Genomic DNA, 19438 nt, shown 5'->3' with positions numbered 1-19438 from the left:
TTAGATTCACCACATATTACATCTTCTCCTGACGACACCTCCTTCTCCATGCGTAGAATCACGGCGAACGGCTCTAATTGTGTATTGTTATAGATTTCCTATAAACTTATCTCTTTAATCTGCAAATTAAATAAATCGCATTACCTAGGTGTCGAACCCCAGACCTCTTGGTGTAGAAGGTTAAACAACCTTTCGTCAACCACTAGACTAAGGGAGCTTCCACTTAGTTAATTATTTTGATTTTTTTTTTTGGTAGGAATTATTTTCATATTTGACTAAACATTATGTTTAATTTCCTTCTTTACTATATTTATCCCTAGAAGGAATCTAATTATATAATTCAATATAATTCATTTTAAAATAAATAGCTTTCCTATTCTTAAAATTTTGGCTTATCCTTTTTTTCCCATTCAAAGAAATAAATATATATCTATTTAAGTTAATGAGGAGATTTGATGAAATGGTCCAGCTTTAAAACAACGCCACAAGAACACAGAAAGAAAGAAAAGAAAAAAACAATCTTATAAGAAGAAGCGTTATAGCGACGCAGGCAAAGTGAGGAAATCGTTTCCTATAAATTGTAACCACAAAGTGCTCTTTTCTTTTTTCTTCTTCACACAAACCCTAACCTTTGATTTCTGAATTAAAGCTTCTCCTTCAATCTCTCTTGGTCGTTGCTCCGCTTCCTCACTTCTTGTTCAAAGGTTCGATTTTTTTCTTACAACTCTTACGTTTTTGTCTGATTTTTGATTCCTGTTTCACCAATTTGATTACCGGCCGGTCGCTATTATTCTCCATCTTTTTTTGCTTGATTTGGGTTGTAGATCCTTATCCTCTGTTCGTAACTAGGGTTCTTCAATTACTTCTTTTGCACGCTTTACCATACTTCTCCCTCGTCGATTCGCTTAGTACTGCTCTGTTTTAGATAAAGATCGTTACTTTCTGATGTAATGCCTAGATTTTAGTGGAAATTAAAGGACCTGGATTTAGGGTTTCTGTTGCGTTGTTTTGCTATTCGATTCAATATTTGAATTAGGGTTTCCTCTGATCAATGTGTGTTTTCTTTCTTTGTTAACAGTTTGAGACATCAGAGAGAAGGATGAGAATTGATTTTGCTGAGCCAGAGTGCAGAGACTGTTACCATTGTCGCACTGCAGGCGTACTCAATACCCAAGAATCTGAACTGCACAGTGTGATTGGCTCATCCTTCGCTTCAGTTCCGATTGGTCCCGGAACTCTTCAAGAAGCTCTTGGGCATGTTGTTGTTTCAACCTCATCTTCTTCGCCAACTATCTTTGGATCCGCTCCTGCTGCTACCCCTTCTGTTAATTGCGGACCAGAGCAATCTGTTGACCCAAAACAACGGTCCTTTGGGTCTCCCTCACAAGGACCAGCCTTCCAAGCTCCTATACTAGCTACTAGTTCTGGTTCTGGTGCATCTGGAGCTTCCGCATCCGCAACTTCATCTCCAGATCACAGCTCTTCAGTATTCAAACTCGGATCCGCTCCTGCTGCCACCACATCTGTTAGTTCCGGACCAACGCCAACTCTTGCCCCACCCATCTTCGCAACTGAATCCATATTTAAAGCTCCTGTCCAAGGTAATACTGGTTCGGTTAGTTCTGCTCCAACGCAAGCTTTTGGTCAACCCACATCTGTTTTGGTGCACTCTCTACTCCCACACCACCCAGATTTGGGACAATGCAAGATCCCTTCCAGTCTGGTGCATCTTTTAGCTTTCCGACAGTGCATAGTTTTGGCAAACCTGCTTTTGCAAGACCTGATGTCGGTATCTCGCCAGTAACTTCCTTTTCAAACACTACAACAGGTGTTTTTGGTGCAACTACAGGGATTTTTGGGCAAACGCAAGCTCCTGTCCAAGCTAGCACTTCCACATCCCCACCATTTGGTTGTAACCCAGGAGCCTTGGGGAGTGGCTCTTCACCGTTTACTTCTGCTTTTGGTTACCAGCCAGCATCTTCCTACCCTGCCAGACAAAACACATCGACTGGTTTTGGTACACCTACAGGGAGTTTTTGTTCACAGTTTGGTTCCAAATCTGGAGTGAACTGCAGTGGTTTTCCTGGATTTGGTGTAGGCTACTCGCCTGGGTCTTCCTCTAACCTATTGAGCCCAAATCCACCAAATTTTGGTGGTGGTTCAATAGGTGCAGGTCCTCAATCTTTTGGTGTCCTTGGAGCTACTACTATGTCGCCGAGCTCGCCTCTTTCATCACCTTCTTTATTCAGCACCCATCCCAATATTGGATTCAATCCTTCTGCATCTCATGAATGGAGTTACGGCACTAAACAAGGTAGTAGAACTCCAGCTTATGCGCCTACACATGATGGACAAAACAAATCTGCTTGGGGTCTCCACACAGAAAAAGGCGACACATTCATTTCCATATCTGCTTCTAAGCCTTATCAACACAAAAGCCATGAAGAACTAAGGTGGGAAGATTACAAGCAAGGAGACAAAGGTATTTAACTAACTAACTCACTCATCAGTTCAATCTTCTACTAACATTGTTTCTTTTATATCTCTCTGTAATTTTGACTATTCTCATGTTACAGGTGGGGTTTTTCCTGGTGCTCATACCTATCCCATAGGCTCAAGGCCAATCGCTGCTCCAACTGGTTTCTTCCCTGGTATTACACCATCATTCACAACAGTTCCTTCCATAAACTCGAGTGTTCAGAGACCCCATGAAACCGCTACTTTTCCTCCTCCCCCATCACCCCGATGCACTGCATGTGGAGCAACGAGTAGCTCCTCTGCTTCTGGCCACTTCACCTTTAATGGTGCCACAACTCCTCCATCAGCTGCTACAACTCCTCCCGGGATGTTCTTTCCTGCAACTGGTTTTGGTCCTATGATGTTTGGTGCAACTCCTTCTGTTCAAGGCGCAACTCCAGCTCTCCAAGCCTATCCTGTTCAAGGTTACATTGTTCTCCCGTTCGCGGCCATGAGTCTGCAGTAATTTCTCTTTGCTCTCTGCATCAAAACTCTTTCTTTCAAGTTGTAAGACTAAGTCTCTGTTTTGATTAGATGCAAAAAACAGTTGTCAACTTCATGATTTTTCGTTTTAGTAAAGAAAGATATTTGCTATCATTGATGAAAACGGCTTTAGTTTTACATTTTCTTCTTCTGAATTGGTACAATGTAAACATCATTATTTTGAAAAAACCAACCAACAAGCTTTTTTCTTTCTACTATAGAAGTCTCATCTCCTCTAGAATCATAGTTACATACATTGCTTCTCCGTTTTAATCATAATTTATTTGTTTGTTAACAGAATAGTATGATTATACATGGTCATATGTTTTTGTAAATACCATATTCCAAATGACAGTTTGTGATCAGGTACGACGACTTTGACTCTTGATTTCTTCTTTCCATCAGATATATCTAGAATAAATCCATGTATTGCTTCATACAATAACAAGAGCTGATTATTGGGTTACCTTTATGTGACGTTTTTCTTAGCTTAAAGAACAAGTAATTAAGAAAAGTTGATGTTTGTTGTTCAGAAATATAACTCTTATTGATGAAATCATCTGATTATTTGTATCCCTCTGAATTGGTATTAGACGTTTATGTTTTTGAATGAATTAAATAATAGAAGATCGTTTTCCCTATATAATGGTTAGCTTTCTACAGCTCTGTTTTATTCTATCTTCATAAACAAGAAAAAAAAACACAAAATATGGCCATTTTCCTTATAAGAGTCTGCACTGCTTTACTTTCCCTCTTCTTAGTTCTAGTATCTCACCGTACCATGTCTCAACCTCAACACATGCACACTTTCTGCAACCAAACATCCGACAACTTCACACAAACCAGCTCATACAAGTCAAACCGAGAAGCCCTGCTTTCTTCTCTCCTTGACCGTTCCTCTCTAGGAACTTATTCCAATGCCACAGTCGGTCTCATCCCCGACACAGTCCATGGCATGTTCCTCTGTAGAGGAGACATCACCAGAACATCTTGTTCAGACTGTGTAAAGACCGCAACTCTAGAAATCATAAAAAATAATTGCACTTATACAAAAAAGGCTATAATATATTACGAGGAGTGTATGGTTCGATACTCCAATGAGTCCTTCTTCACCCTCGTAGAAGAAGGCCCTTACGTCGTTAAATACTCTCTTTCTTCTTTTCCTTATTCTTTTTTTAATCCGTTCGCGCAAACCCTATCCAATAAGGTAGAGCAACTAATTATCCTCACAGCATCAAAGTCTTCTTTGTCTTCTTCGACGCCGTATTATGTGAAGGATAGAAAACGTGTGAATGAATTTGATGGCTCGTATACGTTAGACACAATGGTTCAGTGTAGCCCTGATCTTGATCCAGCAAATTGCGGCGTCTGCTTGAGACTTGTAGTCCAAAGTGTCTCAGGCTGTTGCACCAATGCTCGTTGGGCTCACTTTGCTCTTCCTAAATGTTTTTTGAAGTATAACACAACCGGTTTGCCAACTTCTCAGTCACCGAGCGGCTCATCTTCTACTGACGTTATAAAAGGTGAGCAAAATGTGTGTGTATCATATATATATACAGAATCAGGAACTGAGAATTTGATATGTTTGTTTCAGGAAACAAAATATATGGGAGAATCTTCATTACCGCCATGACAACTTCGGTGTTAGCACTTGTTGGTCTATGATCCATCTAGTCCAACGAGTCTGAAGAATTTTGTTTGTAATTTGTATTCCACAAATGTGTTATGTGTGTGACGACCACGTCTGATATGTTAGTTTCTTGTGTATAAAGAAATCAACTAGGTGATAATTCTCATTGTGCACACAAAAAAAAAATGAATATTAACAATATTGTAAATCGCGATTGCATAAAATGTTTTGGAGGTATAAAAGTAAACTTTAAACTCTATAAGCCCCTCTTACTTCTCCCAAAACAAGAGATATACATGTGATTTAATACATGTATAAATCCGAATCGGTTAAAATTTAAAGTCAAGCATATATCTCATTTTCTTGTTATGCAAGTCTTTAACGATTAGGTCATCTTGTAAAGCTATATAAAGGTCTTTCATTCAGAGAAGAAAAAACCTTTCATTCACCCTAAGATACTCATTTAACTCTGTTTTGACTTTTGCGTCGACTTTATGATTTTGTCTTCTTAACGATGTAGTTATCATGGATGAATAACAATTAACAATACTGGTTTTACATATTCTTTCTCTGAATTGGTATACGTTAATTATTTAAAATAAATCAACAAAGAAAAACTCATTCATTTCTACTATATATAATCTTGATCTCCTCTGTTTTGTTTAACAATCATAATTACAAAAGGAACAAAATGGCAAGAATCATACTTACAATTACTACTACTCTGTTTTACTTGTTCTTCTTTTCTTTGTTATCTCACCAAACCATGTCCCAACCTCAACATATGCACACTGTATGCAATCCTTCCGACAACTTCACACAAACCAGTTCTTACGAATCAAACCGCGCAACCCTATTCTCCACTCTCCGCGTATCTTCCTCTTCCGGAACTTATTATTCCGATGCGACGATTGGTCTTAGCCCCGACACGGTCTATGGCATGTTCCTATGCAGAGGAGACATCAACACATCATCTTGCTCAGACTGTGTCCAAGCCGCAACAATCCAGATCGCTACAAACTGTACTCTTAACAAAAGAGCGGTCATATACTACCAAGAGTGTATGGTTCGATACTCCAACGTCTCCTTCTTCTCTGAATTAGAAGTCAGACCAAGCATCGTTCTTTACTCTCTTCGTTCTGCTCCAAACTCAAACCGGTTTAACCAAACACTATCCGATAAATTCGACCAACTGATTCGCAACGTATCTCCATCCTCTTTGATTCCGTATTTAGTAGAGGATCAAGAACGTGTGACTCAGTCAGAAGGTTCATATGATTTAGTGTCAATGATTCAGTGTAGTCCTGATCTTGATCTATCAAACTGTACCGTTTGCCTCCTGTTTGCGTTCTCAAGAGTTTCAACTTGTTGCGGCTTACCAAGTGCTGCTCTCATCTTTACTCCTAAATGTCTTTTGAGGTATAGAACCTTTGTGTTGCCATCACCACCGCCAACTCCGTCGCTGTTGCCTCCTTTATCTCCATCGTCTCCGCCTCCTCTACCTCTGCCGCCTCAATCACCACCACCATCTCCTACGCAACCGCCGCCACCACTGAACACTTGAATTTTCTACAAAAACGCTATTTGGGAGATTGCTTTTACAATGGCAGTTTTTTAGGTGTTTGCACTTGTGTAGATTTGTGATCATAAATAATGATGTCTAATTAAAAAATTTGCATTTAATATTGTGTGACATGTATAATAAAACTTATATATCTTGCCTTTAGCTTCATCATATTTATTTAATGAAACTGCAACTATATTCAAAGTTCTTCTACAAGAACATGGACTTCAAGTTCAAATTAAATAATACTAATTAATATATAAAGATTCAACCTCTGAAGTCTGAACTAGTCTACCACGTTATATATGTGGTCATCACGGATTTGAATGAGTTTAAAATTAAAATAAAAAGGTATATTTTCTTGGAATAATTGTGAGTTTAGTACATTTTTGAAACTTAATTAGCAAAATAGTACAATCACTATTTATAATTGGCAAATTAGTCAGCTTTTACTATTCTCACTATTTGGAAGACATTAGAACCCCTTCAACTTTCTCATATTTACACAAATGCCATTAAACACATATTTTTCATTTATTTCTTTTTTCTTTTTAATTACATTCTCCCTTCAATCTAAAAACTAAAATACTAGTCAATGAATTTTTTTTTTTTTACAAGTTTCAAATATATAAAAATCTATGTTTTTTTCTCTATTATATGATATGCATTTTGTTTGAAGATTTTATTTGATAATAACAAATAATTTTCATTAATTTTAGATATGTACAATTTACTAAGTGTACAGATCTAATCCGTACAACTTAAAACGTGTACATATGTACATCTGTACAACTTAATAAGTGTACAAATATTAGTATACAAGTCGTAAACGATTGTACACGTATTTGTACAATAGGATATATGTACAAATACAATTGTACAGATCAAACTGTATATTTATTATATGTACAGAAAAATGTATGTATAAAAACTATATACAATGATATATGTATAGATATAATTGTATGTATATTGACTATTATATTGTATTATACATGTATTTGTACAATATGATATATATGTACAAATACAATTGTACAGATCAAACTGTACACAAATTATATGTACAAATGAATTGTACGTATGCCTTTTGTACATCTACCCTTTTGTAATTTACCACCACTACACTATACCCCACTTTCTCATCTATCTCACACATTCTCTATCTCACATAGTGGACCCATTTTCTATTTATCCAATTTTGAATAGTAAATGTACTATATAACAAATTAAGTTTTGAAAATGTACTATAATGCTAATTTTCCCTATTTTCTTTATATAATCCTATGTACTCTGTTTTGTTCTTTCTCATAAAGTCATAGAAAAAAAAATGACAAGAATCATTAAACACTTTGTTGTTTCTCTGTTTTGCTTCTTCTTATTCTTTCTTGGAGCCATGTCTCAGCCTTCTCAAAATCTAACCGATTGCAACAAAGAACTCGACGCTTATCAAACGAACCGCAACACCGTCCTCTCCACTCTTCGCAACCGTTCCTCCCTCGGAAGCTATTATGCCAACGCCACGGCCGGTCTTAGACCAAACACAGTCTATGGCATGTCCCTATGCATAGGGAACATAAGCAGAACATCTTGTTCAGACTGTGTCCACTCCGCTACGTTGGGAATTGGTGACACCTGCGAAACTCATGACAGTGCTTTCATGTTCTCTGGCGACTGTATGGTTCGTTACTCGGACGTTTCGTTCTTCTCGCTCGTAGAGGAATCACCTAACTCCGCTAGTTACTCTTCGATCAACTCTTCTGATTATCCGAAATTTTTCAACAAAACACTTCCTGGAAAAATAAACGAGCTTGTCCTCAGAGTATCCTCGTCTTCTTCGTCACATGTTCCATATTTTGTGGAAGATCAACAACATGTAACTCAATTGGAGGGTTCGTATGATTTAGAGGCAATGGCTCAGTGTAGTCCTGATCTTGATCCAAGAAACTGCACCGTGTGCTTGGGACTTGTAGTCCAAAAATTCTCAGAGTGTTGCAGCCATTCTCGTTGGGCTCGTATCTTATTTCCTAAATGTCTCCTCACGTATAACATCTCTGCTTTGCAACCGAACGTAACGAGTCATGGCGTTAGAAAAGGTAGAGTCACAGTACATATCATTTAATTTTATCATCTACTATGGTTATGTGATATGGCTTTGAATTGATTTTTTTTTGGCTCTATCTTAATTTATTTTGTTTTGGTTTTACAGGAGATGATATATTTGGGAGAACGTTTATTGCAATCATGATAGCTTTACTAATGATTTTATGACCAAATCTAGTGATGTAATTAAGGTTTGTAACTACTGATTTGTATTTGTGTTTCTCTCCGTTTTGGTGATGATAAGATCATAATTAACCAGAATAAACCAACATTGACTTGGTTAAAGATTGAATAAAGATATGGCATCATGTGTTCTCCTAAATTAGTGGGATTGCCCTCCAACTCATTCACATTCCATTAATTGCAGATTTGCCATCATGACAGCTTCTATGTTAACAGGATGTTTTAATATTAAGGGTTTAGAGCATCAAAAATATATAATGTATATATGTTAATTAGTTTTCTTAATTAATAACTTTTACATAAAAATATCATGACCAGATATTTGTTTTACGAGGATGGTAATATAGAAGGGGTGAACTAAATTATGATATTTTGTAGAGATGCCTAAATAAAGTGTATTTTAGCTATTAATTAGGTCTTGAACAAAGAGATGTAGAGATATATTTCATATTAATTTTGTAGAGATGTCTAAATATTTTTGGCTTCTTTGATATTGTATTGCAGGAAGGAAAATACTTGGGAGAATTTTAATTACGGCCATGACAACTTCGGCTTTAGCACTAGTCGGTCTATGATATCGAATTTTAAAACGTATGGTATAAGTTCTTATAATTTAATGCAAGTAATTACATTTATAATCACTTGTAAATGGTATGTATTCAACATTATGAAAACATAAACGCCGATTTTCAGATTGTTATTATCTTAAACATTAGTCACTTTCTTACGGCTGGATTACATAGTTTTATGATATTTACTCCAAAAAGATTATAGACTTTCGACCTTAACCACGATTAATTAAAAGATAATAATCTACGAACAAGTCTTGTTTATCTTAGCTTTTCACAAGCAAAATTATCAACTTTATCTTTTACCTTACGTAAGACTTCATCTTATTAAACGGGCTTGTAAAGATAATCATCGTTTTCTATACAATCTAAGGATTAACTCAACTAAAATAATAATTATGTATTCATGGATTCAACCTTTGAATTGGTCAACAAACTACAAACGTTATATGTGGACATATGATATATATATTTTTAATAACAAAGAGAGACAATTCTTTTCTTTATATAACTCTATGTATGTGCTCTGTTTTGTTCTTTCTTGCAAGTCATAAATAATCAAGAAAGATACCAAAAAAATGACGAGACTCAATACACATTTTGTTGCTGCTTCGTTTTGCTTCTTCTTATTCTCTCTTCGAGCCATGTCCCAACCTACTCAAATGCGTATTGATTGCACCGAGTTCAACAACGTCACTCGAACTAGTCCTTATCTTTCTAATCGCGACACGGTCCTCTCCACTCTTCGCAACCGTTCCTCCATCGGAGGCTATTCCAACGCCACGGCCGGTGTTGGCGGCCCAAACACGATATATGGCATGTTCCTTTGCAGAGGAGACCTAAACAGAACATCTTGTTCAGAGTGTGTCAATGCCACAGTGTTGGAAATCTACGAATCCTGCTTTTATCGTAAAACAGCTTTGATAATCTCTAACGAGTGTATAGTTCGGTACTCGAACACTTCTTTCTTCACGCTCGTAGAGGATGTACCTAGTACCGCTAGATACTCTCCGAACAAGTCTTTGGGATCTCCGCAATTTTTCAATCGAACACTTCCTGAAAAACTAGAGAAACTTATCCTAAAAGCATCCTTGTCTTCAACGTTACCAGTTCCATATTTTGTTGAGGATCAAGAACGTGTGACTCAATTGGAAGGTTCGTATGATTTACATGCAATGGTCCAGTGTAGTCCTGATCTTGATCCAAGAAACTGCACCGTCTGCTTGAACCTTGCTGTCCAAAGACTCTCGAAGTGTTGCAGCCATGCAGAGTTTGCTCGGATCTTCTTTACTAAATGTCTCATCTCGTATGAAATCTCCGCTTTGCAACCGAACGTGACGAGTCTTGGCGTTACAGAAGGTAAGTTATCTGAAAAATACCAAAAAGAATGATGAAATTAGTAGTACATGGACCGTTACCAATTGGTATGGTCCATCCTTGACCGGATTAAACCAGGTTGAACTGAAGATTAATTAGTCGACTCGACCGTAATATCATCTGCCTTTACAATCCAGTTATCAAAGAATAAACAACTAAAACATATGTTTTGGCTCTTTATTTTTTGTTTTAACAGGAAATGAAATAGTTGGAAGCACGTTTATTGCAATCATGACAGCTTTGGCGTTACCACTAATGGTTTTATGATCAAATGTAGTGATGATCTAAGGATAGTGTGAGTATATTTGGGTGACGTACGTACCCATATATTGTGTTGTGTTGTTGTTCTCGTCTACGTAGATTTAAAAACCACCAAAAAAATAAAAGAATATAAATATTTGTATATATATTTTGTTAGGTTTCAACTTTCAGTGTTATCTTGTTGGTAATAATATGTATTGGTATCAAGATAAATAAAGTATGCACATGTGGTTTGATTTCGAATTTCAGACTATGCATAAATTTGTTTTTAAATAATTGAAAAACTAGTTTCGGACTTGATTTCACGTTGAGACTTTGTAACTATTGATCGGACCAAGATATCTAAAACATATCTTGTTTTCTATGTAGTCTCCAACTGTTCCTAATAATTTTCGCTGTTTCAAAACATGCCTTCCAAATTGTTAGACTGATCAGAGTCTTCTTAATCCAATACAAGAATTAAAAAAAAAAAAGAAAAAGAAAGTCTACCTAATCAAGTCTTATGTTTTGCTTCAGACAATAATATAACAAACGTGTTAGCTTCAATAATTCTCTTTATTATTCCTTAAACAAGTCTTTCATCTGGTTTTAAATTACAGAACCAATCAAGTTTATCATTTTATACAACAACATGGCCTCAACTATCACCTAAGAGTCTAGAGAGTAATAAAAGAATTTTCAGAGTCAAAGAGTATACATATAATCCATCTTTTTATAAATCTGTCTACTAAAATTTTTCTTCATCATTCTTTCACAATTCATAAACATAAGAAAAGAACAAACAATGGCAACAATGATCCAAAGTTTCTCTTCTCTCTTTTGCTTTCTCTCTCTTTTATCTCTTCTCTTCTCTACAAGCCAAACCATGTCCCAAGCTGACCTCATCCACATGAGCACCTTCTGCAACCAATTCTCTGACAATTTCACACAAGCCAGCGCATACGAGGCCAACCGCGATATCGTACTCACCTCTCTTCGTCTCCGTTCCTCTCTCGGGTCCTATTCCAATGCCACGACAGGTATTACTCCCGACATAGTCCGTGGTATGTTCCTCTGTAGAGGAGACATCTCGTTGTCATCTTGTTCAGACTGTGTTCAAACCGCAACCCTAGAAATCTCAAGAAACTGCACCCATCAAAAAGAAGCTTTCATATTTTATGAAGAGTGTATGGTACGTTACTCAGATTCCTCCTTCTTCTCCCTCGTAGACGAGAGACCTTACATCATTAGGTACTCATTGAGTTATGCTCCTAACTTGGACCGGTTCCCACAAACACTCTCCGATAAAATGGATGAGCTTATCATCAATGCAACTTCTTCCCCATCATTATCATCAACACCGTATTTCGTGGAGAGTGAAGAACGTGTGAAACAATTCGAGGGTTCGTTTGATTTGGATTCACTTGCTCAGTGCAGTCCTGATCTTGATCCAAGAAACTGCACAACATGTCTGAAACTTGCGGTCAAAGAAATGTTGGAATGTTGCAACCAGTCTCGTTGGGCACAGATCTTTACCCCTAAATGTCTCTTGAGGTACGAAGCAACCGCTTTGTCGTCACCACCTCCACCATCTCCATCACCTCCACCACCTTCTCCTTTATTTTCTCCTCCATCGCTACTGCCTACTACTCCATCCCTAGTACCCTCTCCGCCCTTTTTCATGCGGCCGAGTTTTGGCGGGTCATTTTCTATTAACGCTATAAATGGTAAGAATATATAATCTTCTAAATTTATATGCATGTAACCATTTTGTTGTACAAATCTAGTTATCAAGAAGAGACTTATTATATAGACTATTACTAATCAGTTTGTCATTTTTTCTTCTTGTCTTGCAGGAAACGAAATATTTGGGAGGATTTTTATTGCGGTCATGACAGCTTATGTTTTAACACTTTTTGGTGTAGGAATGTAAAGATGATGACCTTATGCTTGTTGTGTGAAGTGTGATTTGTTTTATTCATTCCATATGTCTCATAAGGTCCAATTACCCTCTAAAGTTTTGTATTCGTTTAATTTGTGTTTCGGTATGTTTTTTTGTTGATTCTGAAATTTGATTTGAATGAATTTTTCAAAAAACAAATTAAATTGTATGGATTGACAGAAATAAAAAGAAATTGGAGTTTTACCAAATATACTATCCCTTTTTTTCTTTTCTTTTCCCTAATTTTTTGTTGTTATAGATTTTTTGGTCTAATATGTACATGTTTTCTCAAAATCATGAGATTGATCCAAGAATTATAAATATTTAGACTATAAAAATACTTAGCACTAGGTTGAGATTTCATAAAATCGAACTCATAAAGAGAGGCAGAGCTTCTTCTTCCACACCAAACACAAATCACACTAAATTATATATTTTTGTCAGTTGTTTCATATCCTAGTTTAAATATTAAAGTAGATAACATTATAGATATATAACTCAACAATCACTTATAAATAATTGAAACATTTGTCTAGTCAAGATTATAATGCATCTTTAATAGATCTCTCTGCTATAAATTTTCTTCTCGTTTTCTCTCAAATAATTCATAAACAAGAAAGAAAGAAGCAATGGCAACAATGATCAAAAGTCTCTCTTCTATCTTTTGCTTTCTTTCTCTTTTATCTCTTCTCTTCTCTACAAGCCAAACGGCCATATCCCAACCTGACCACATGCGCACCTTCTGCCGCCAATCTTCTGACAACTTCACGCGAACCAGCTCTTACCGGACAAACCGTGAAACACTTCTCTCCTCTCTCCGTGAACGTTCCTCTCTAGGAACCTATGCAAACGCCACAACAGGTCTTAGCCCCAACACAGTCCGTAGCATGTTTCTCTGTAGAGGAGACATCACGAGAAAATCTTGTTCCGACTGTGTTCAAACCGCAACCCTAGAAATATCAAGAAACTGCACTTTTCAAAAAGAAGCTTTCATATTCTATGAAGAGTGTATGGTACGTTACTCGGATTCTTCCTTCTTTACCCTAGTAGAAGACAGACCTTTTATCACCAGATACTCTCCGAGCTCTGCTCCTAATACTGATCGGTTCGGAAAAACTCTGTCCGATAAAATGGATGAGCTTATCACCAGAGCGTCTTCTTCATCATCATCGTCATCATCAACACCATATTTCGTCGAGGATCAAGAACGTGTGACACAATTCGAGGGTTCGTACGATTTAGTTTCAATTGTTCAGTGTAGTCCCGATCTTGATTCAAGAAACTGCACCGTGTGTCTGAAACTTGCGGTTCAAAAAATTTTGGACTGTTGCAGCCGGTCTCTTTTGGCTCAAATCTTTACTCCTAAATGTCTCTTACGGTATGAAGCTTCCGCTTTGTCATCCCCGCCTCCACCATCTCCGCCACCTCCACCACGTTCTCCCCCAGTTCTACGGCCATCTCCGCCTCGTTTCAGGCGGCCACAAAACGGACCGAGTTTTAGCGGGTCATTTTCTATTAACGTTATAAAAGGTAACCATTTTGTTGTAAAAATCTAATTATCAAGAAGGGAATATATAAGAGTAAATTATTAATCAGTTTGACCTTTTTCTCGTCTTGTAGGAAACGAAATATGTGGGAGAATTATAGTTGCGGTCATGACGGCTTATGTGTTAGCACTTTCGGCTGTATGAATGTAAAGATTTCTTTCTAGTACTGGTTACGTGAAGTTTGAAGTGTAATGTGTTAATGTTCTTGTCTATTAAGATCCAAGCCCCCTAAACTTATGTTATTATCTGTGTTTCAGTATGTCTTCTTTGTTTTTGTCCTAATAGTTTTCCCAATCTTGAGATTGTTTCCAAGAAATTGCGTTTTAACTTTACTACATTCATAATCTTCAAGGTGTTGCGTTTTATATGAATTAAAAAAAACAAAAAAAAAACTCTTGAGTATGTCAGTTTTCATTTGTATTTTACTATTTATTTATTTAAACGGTTTGTGCCAATCAAAATATCTAGGAAATTATGCATGCATGTCATTATAATATATGAGTCTTGTTTTCATAATCCAATTAAAATATCTACGAATTGCAGTAGTCAACTTTCAGAATCATAATACAAAATGAATATTTTCGAGCGAAGGGTCATCTAGTACATCATTCAGAAAATTACAATAGTATTAGTCGTTTTCTCAATTCTTTCCAAATAATTATTATATTTACTAATTAAATCCTAATTTTCTAAAATGTATATTTTAAAATTTAAAGTAACTAACTATATTTTCAAGTCAACACTAAACTTGACAAAGACAAGTTTTATTCCATATCTTGTGTCCGTTCATCAGGCCGTACGTACATCAGACCGTACATATCTTTATGTAAAGCCTTTGTCTACGAGTTGTGAATCTGAAGAAGTCAATCAAAGCAAAAACTTGTGATCTAATTCCAAGTTTCCAGCAGCCAATACTGTCTTCTCATCAAATTAAGTTCGATCAATTTTACAATAAAAATTACATAAGTGAAATCTCAGTTCTTTGGGGTAAAAAGGCCCCCGGGTTTATTCACCATAGTATTCAAATAATTTCACCTGGAGGCAGCTCTGCAAGTTTCGCTTGAGTACCAAGCACACGTTCCATATCAAACCGAACCTCGATATTCCGAATGCTATATCCCACCACCATTAACCAATACAACAATTTTGCTAGGTCTGCTGCGCTTGTCTCTGTCACATTCGTCTGCGTAACCACCAAAATATGGACATCAGCCAATTCACAATCACATTCTATATACACAACATAATTGACATAACTCAAACAAGTTTCAACTGAAGAAGTTAACATCAGAGAACCTTCATTTGGTTTGGGTCTGAAACAGCCAGAAGTCGCTTGACAAATGTATTCATGGCCACAGCAACATCTTCACCTGCTGTGCTTGTAAGCTCCTACAAATTCCAAAGTATTGCAACTGAGAAAAGTTGGATAAAAACTAAATGAAGGTAAACTAAAAATTAATATATGAATATGAATTTTCATGCCTTAAGATTTTGGGGTTCGAGAGATTTTAGATACTCCAAAATCTCGTTCTGCTGATTCGCAGATTTTCTCCCCACTAGACGGTTGAGTTCTTCAATCTCTGCTTCCAGAAGTTCGATATATTTTTTCGCTTCAATTTTCTCAGGACCAGATATGTTATTCCACCTGATCACTTCCCCTGAAACGTTCTTTTGTGTTCCAGGTGCATAGTCTTCATCAGCTCCCTGGCTTAATCAGAATAAAAAAACCAGTGTCACATACAATTTGATAAACCAAACTTAACACACGCATATTAAACAGTTTTTTTCTAGTCACCAAAGAACTACAGCATCACACGAGAAATCTCTAACTCTCAACGACTGCCCGAGCCAATATCCGAGACCAAATCAGAATAACCAAATCATACTGCCTTAACTTAATATGAACATGTTAGCTCTCTAGTTAACTGACTCAACAATAGTAGTTGAGCTGTTAACGCAGCTATAACCCACCACAAGTTACATGGGAGAATTATAATGCTTCTACACTAGCTCATAACACAAAGCTAATCAGAGAGAAACAGAGAAGAAGCTGAAGAGTCAAGATTGAAGCAACAAGTAAATAAACTCTCATCAGTATCTAACATAATTACAGGGCATGTTAAATTCTCCAGAAAACAGCAGTTATAGACCTTAAACACGTTCACCTTTTGATCACGTGGTTCAGGAAGAGCAACCTGCTCCAAACTTTGTTGCAGTTCAAGACGATATTGAGCGTTTCTGAACATATACCCAGTCATCAACACACTCATCATCAGCTGTGCAAGGTTCTCGGCAACCTAAACCCATAATACGCAAATTCATCACACAAACAAAACCAAAGTAACAAACACAGGACACAACTTGTGAAAACGTATCACTTCGATATTTCCATTACATTAAAGCAGCACTCACAGAGGTGACAGTAACCGCAAAAAACTGCGGAGGCAGCGTTCCTATCATATTCGTCACAGTTTGTCTCATTGCATCAACCACCTAATTCCAAATTACCAAGGATTCAACATAGAATCAATTAAAAGCTCTAATTTTTTTTTTTTAAATGGGTCTTTTGAGAGAATGAAGCAGAGAAGTTACAGGTTTAGGGGCACGTTTAACAAACATCTCCATGAACTCAGGCTTCACATTCTGAACATACTCCAGTAATATATCCCTCCTGCTTTTAGGCTGCTGCTCAAAACCATTGATCGATTAAGATTAGTGTTCAACATCAATCGAACACTGAACCAATTGCAATTTCAAGTTCAATTTACCCGAGTGCCATTAGGAGGCGTGGAGGAATCTGCAGACGAATCAGAGGAGGAACCATAAGCTTTAACTCTCAGAACCATCAAACCCCCACTTCCGCTGCTACTCTTCGTCATCTTCAACGGGAAGCTCACAGAGGAAGAAGTAGAGAGTTTAGGTTCATGGTTGGATAAAAAAGACGAAGAAGAAGGACGAAACCGTGATTGCAAAATCGAGAATTGCATCGATAACGAACACATCTTCAACCCTAAAATTCAAGCTTTTCTCGCTAGCTTTGGGGTTTATCTTCGATTTGGTTCGCGACTGTGACTTTTTTTTCTGCACGCTCGTAATTATTTATCTTTCTTATCTTCCAAAATTAGACGAACCGGTTTGATTTTAATTTTATGATTCATTTTAAATTTACCGGTTTTCTGGGCTTCACTCACTTGTCAACTTAGAACTTAGAAAAATCGAGAAGAAACCAAAAAAAATAAACAACAGAAGATGCTGGTGGCTAGGGTTTGGAGATTGGAATCTGCTATTGCTTCTTCTAGATTGATCAGCAAGAGATTGATCCATCTTCGTTCGTCCAAGACACGTACGATTTGGAAGAGTCTACCTAGTTCATTGAGCGAAGTAACTTTTGTAGGAGAGAAGTTGAAATTGAGAAGTGGGTTTCATTATATCAAAACCTTAGATGATGCCATTGCTCTGTTCAATGAAATGGTTTGGTCTCGTCCCCTCCCATCTGTTATTGATTTCTGTAAAGTAATGGGTGTCATCGTGAGAATGAAACGACCTGATGTTGTGATTTCTCTCTACCAGAAGATGGAGTTGCAACGGACTCCATTTAGTATCTACAGCTTCAATATTGTCATGAAATGTTTCTGCAGCTGTCATAAGTTGTCCTTTGCTTTGTCTACACTGGGAAAGATCATAAAACTTGGTTTTCAGCCCACCATTGTTACTTTCAGCACGCTTCTCCATGGGTTCTGTCTCGAAGATAGGATCTCTGAAGCCGTTGCTTTATCTGATCGTATGGCTGAAACGGGATGTACACCAAATGTTGTGACGTTCACCACACTGATGAACGGTCTTTGCCGTGAGGGTCGGGTTCTTGAAGCGCTAGCTCTGCTTGATCGAATGGTTAAAAATGGTCATGGACCTAACGTTGTTACTTACAGAACAATTGTAAATGGAATGTGTAAGATGGGAGACACTGACTCGGCCTTGAATCTGCTTAGGAAGATGGATGAAAGCCACATCAAAGCTGATCTTGTAATATATAATCCCATCATTGATCGTCTTTGCAAGGAAGGGAAACACAGCGATGCTCAGAATCTTTTCACTGAAATGCGTGAGAAAGGTATTTTCCCCAGTGTAGTTACCTACAACTGTATGATAGATGCTTCTTGTAGTTCTGGTAGATGGAGTGATGCTGAAAGATTGTTGCGTGATATGATTGAAAGGCAAATCAGTCCTGATATTTTCACTTTCAATGCATTGATCAATGCATCGGTCAAAGAAGGGAAGTTCACTGAGGCTGAAGAATTATACGCAGATATGCTCAGCAGGGGTATAGTTCCTAATACAGTCACCTATAACTCAATGGTAGATGGATTCTGTAAACACAACCGTCTAGATGACGCCAATCGTATGTTTGATTTGATGGCTAGCAAGGGATGTTCTCCAAACGTAGTTACTTTCAATACTCTCATACACGGATGTTGTATGGCGAAGATGGTAGATGATGGAATGAAACTTCTCCGTGAAATGTCGAGAAGAGGATTAGTTGCTGATACAATTTCTTACAACACTCTAATTCACGGGCTCTGTCAAGTGGGCAAACTTAATGCTGCACAAGACCTTTTCCGGGAGATGACTTCTCAGGGTGTGTACCCTGATACCATAACTTGTAACATTTTGTTGTATGGTTTCTGCGAAAATGGGAAACTAGAAGATGCATTGGAAATGTTTGAGGTTATCCAAAAGAGTAAGATAGATCTTGATACTGCTACTTATAACATCATCATCCATGGAATGTGCAAGGGTAACAAGGTGGACGAAGCATGGGACTTATTTTGTAGTCTCCCCATCGATGGTGTGGAGCCTGATGTTCAAACTTACAATATAATGATATCTGGATTCTGTGGAAAAAGTGCAATGTCAGAAGCAAATGCATTATTCAGTAAAATGAAGGACAATGGACATGAACCAGATGACTGCACATATAATACTCTAATTAGGGGATGCCTTAGAGCTGGTGAAATAGCTGCATCAGGTGAACTTGTGAAGGAGATGCGAAGCAAGGGGTTCAATGGAGATGCATACCGTGAAAATGGTGCTGATATGATAAGATGGCAGATTGGATAAGAGCTTTTTTTTGATATGATGTCGTTGTCTTAGTGTTTCTTGGGAAGAGTGACTCTCCTACTCACTTGTGCATTGCTGCTAGTGTTCTTTTCGTATGATTCAATGTTAAATGTAACATGTGAGATGATTTTGCAGAAGTTTTTGGTTCTGTGATTTGTCTACAGA

The 19438-nt window shown here is 37.3% G+C and overlaps 9 protein-coding genes across 11 annotated transcripts; 8 read left to right on the top strand and 1 right to left on the bottom strand.

The window, feature by feature from the left end:
• The first annotated feature begins 506 nt into the window (after positions 1 to 506).
• LOC17896213 (nucleoporin NSP1) lies at positions 507 to 3114 on the top strand. The gene is given in 4 exon segments (XM_023787228.1): positions 507 to 704; positions 1079 to 1687; positions 1690 to 2482; positions 2577 to 3114. Coding segments are annotated over 3 exon segments (1788 nt in total). The 5' UTR covers positions 507 to 704; positions 1079 to 1099; the 3' UTR covers positions 2984 to 3114.
• A 595-nt stretch (positions 3115 to 3709) lies between these two features.
• Positions 3710 to 4844, top strand: LOC17894777 (cysteine-rich repeat secretory protein 8). Its single transcript, XM_023787449.1, has 2 exons — positions 3710 to 4523; positions 4595 to 4844. The coding sequence occupies exons 1-2, from the start codon at positions 3710 to 3712 to the stop codon at positions 4663 to 4665; spliced, it is 885 nt and encodes a 294-aa protein (XP_023643217.1). The 3' UTR covers positions 4666 to 4844.
• Positions 4845 to 5262: 418 nt separating this feature from the next.
• Positions 5263 to 6318, top strand: LOC17896207 (putative cysteine-rich repeat secretory protein 7). The gene has a single exon (XM_006301075.2). The coding sequence runs from the start codon at positions 5322 to 5324 to the stop codon at positions 6192 to 6194; it is 873 nt and encodes a 290-aa protein (XP_006301137.1). The 5' UTR covers positions 5263 to 5321; the 3' UTR covers positions 6195 to 6318.
• A 1206-nt stretch (positions 6319 to 7524) lies between these two features.
• On the top strand, positions 7525 to 9159 carry LOC17895636 (probable cysteine-rich repeat secretory protein 6). Its single transcript, XM_006300288.2, has 3 exons — positions 7525 to 8290; positions 8404 to 8488; positions 8985 to 9159. Exons 1-2 carry the CDS (start codon positions 7525 to 7527, stop codon positions 8463 to 8465), a joined length of 828 nt encoding a protein of 275 aa, XP_006300350.1. The 3' UTR covers positions 8466 to 8488; positions 8985 to 9159.
• A 468-nt stretch (positions 9160 to 9627) lies between these two features.
• Positions 9628 to 10930, top strand: LOC17894920 (putative cysteine-rich repeat secretory protein 5). The gene is made up of 2 exons (XM_023787226.1): positions 9628 to 10408; positions 10623 to 10930. The coding sequence occupies exons 1-2, from the start codon at positions 9628 to 9630 to the stop codon at positions 10691 to 10693; spliced, it is 852 nt and encodes a 283-aa protein (XP_023642994.1). The 3' UTR covers positions 10694 to 10930.
• Positions 10931 to 11471: 541 nt separating this feature from the next.
• On the top strand, positions 11472 to 12772 carry LOC17895631 (cysteine-rich repeat secretory protein 4). The gene is made up of 2 exons (XM_006301570.2): positions 11472 to 12393; positions 12523 to 12772. The coding sequence occupies exons 1-2, from the start codon at positions 11472 to 11474 to the stop codon at positions 12597 to 12599; spliced, it is 999 nt and encodes a 332-aa protein (XP_006301632.2). The 3' UTR covers positions 12600 to 12772.
• Positions 12773 to 13237: 465 nt separating this feature from the next.
• LOC17894870 (cysteine-rich repeat secretory protein 4) lies at positions 13238 to 14437 on the top strand. Its single transcript, XM_006301394.2, has 2 exons — positions 13238 to 14138; positions 14229 to 14437. Exons 1-2 carry the CDS (start codon positions 13238 to 13240, stop codon positions 14297 to 14299), a joined length of 972 nt encoding a protein of 323 aa, XP_006301456.2. The 3' UTR covers positions 14300 to 14437.
• Positions 14438 to 15022: 585 nt separating this feature from the next.
• On the bottom strand, positions 15023 to 17245 carry LOC17894091. 3 transcript variants are annotated; one of them, XM_023787224.1, is made up of 7 exons: positions 16924 to 17245; positions 16748 to 16840; positions 16568 to 16648; positions 16306 to 16452; positions 15638 to 15859; positions 15452 to 15544; positions 15023 to 15338 (listed from the first exon to the last, which is right to left on the bottom strand). In XM_023787224.1, exons 1-7 carry the CDS (start codon positions 17155 to 17157, stop codon positions 15177 to 15179), a joined length of 1032 nt encoding a protein of 343 aa, XP_023642992.1. In that variant the 5' UTR covers positions 17158 to 17245; the 3' UTR covers positions 15023 to 15176. The 3 variants fall into 3 exon arrangements, with proteins under 3 accessions (XP_023642992.1, XP_023642993.1, XP_006302509.1); XM_023787225.1 differs by having other exon boundaries at positions 16748 to 16837; XM_006302447.2 differs by having other exon boundaries at positions 16321 to 16452; positions 16924 to 17244.
• Positions 17246 to 17399: 154 nt separating this feature from the next.
• LOC17896622 (pentatricopeptide repeat-containing protein At1g64100) lies at positions 17400 to 19421 on the top strand. Its single transcript, XM_006300824.2, has one exon. The coding sequence runs from the start codon at positions 17405 to 17407 to the stop codon at positions 19271 to 19273; it is 1869 nt and encodes a 622-aa protein (XP_006300886.1). The 5' UTR covers positions 17400 to 17404; the 3' UTR covers positions 19274 to 19421.
• Positions 19422 to 19438: the final 17 nt, after the last annotated feature.

This window comes from Capsella rubella, unplaced genomic scaffold, assembly GCF_000375325.1.
Source record: "Capsella rubella cultivar Monte Gargano unplaced genomic scaffold, Caprub1_0 scaffold_2, whole genome shotgun sequence".
Classification (NCBI taxonomy): domain Eukaryota; kingdom Viridiplantae; phylum Streptophyta; class Magnoliopsida; order Brassicales; family Brassicaceae; genus Capsella; species Capsella rubella.
The sequence above is the reverse complement of the archived record's forward strand: the minus strand, read 5'-3'. Positions and strand labels throughout refer to the sequence as shown.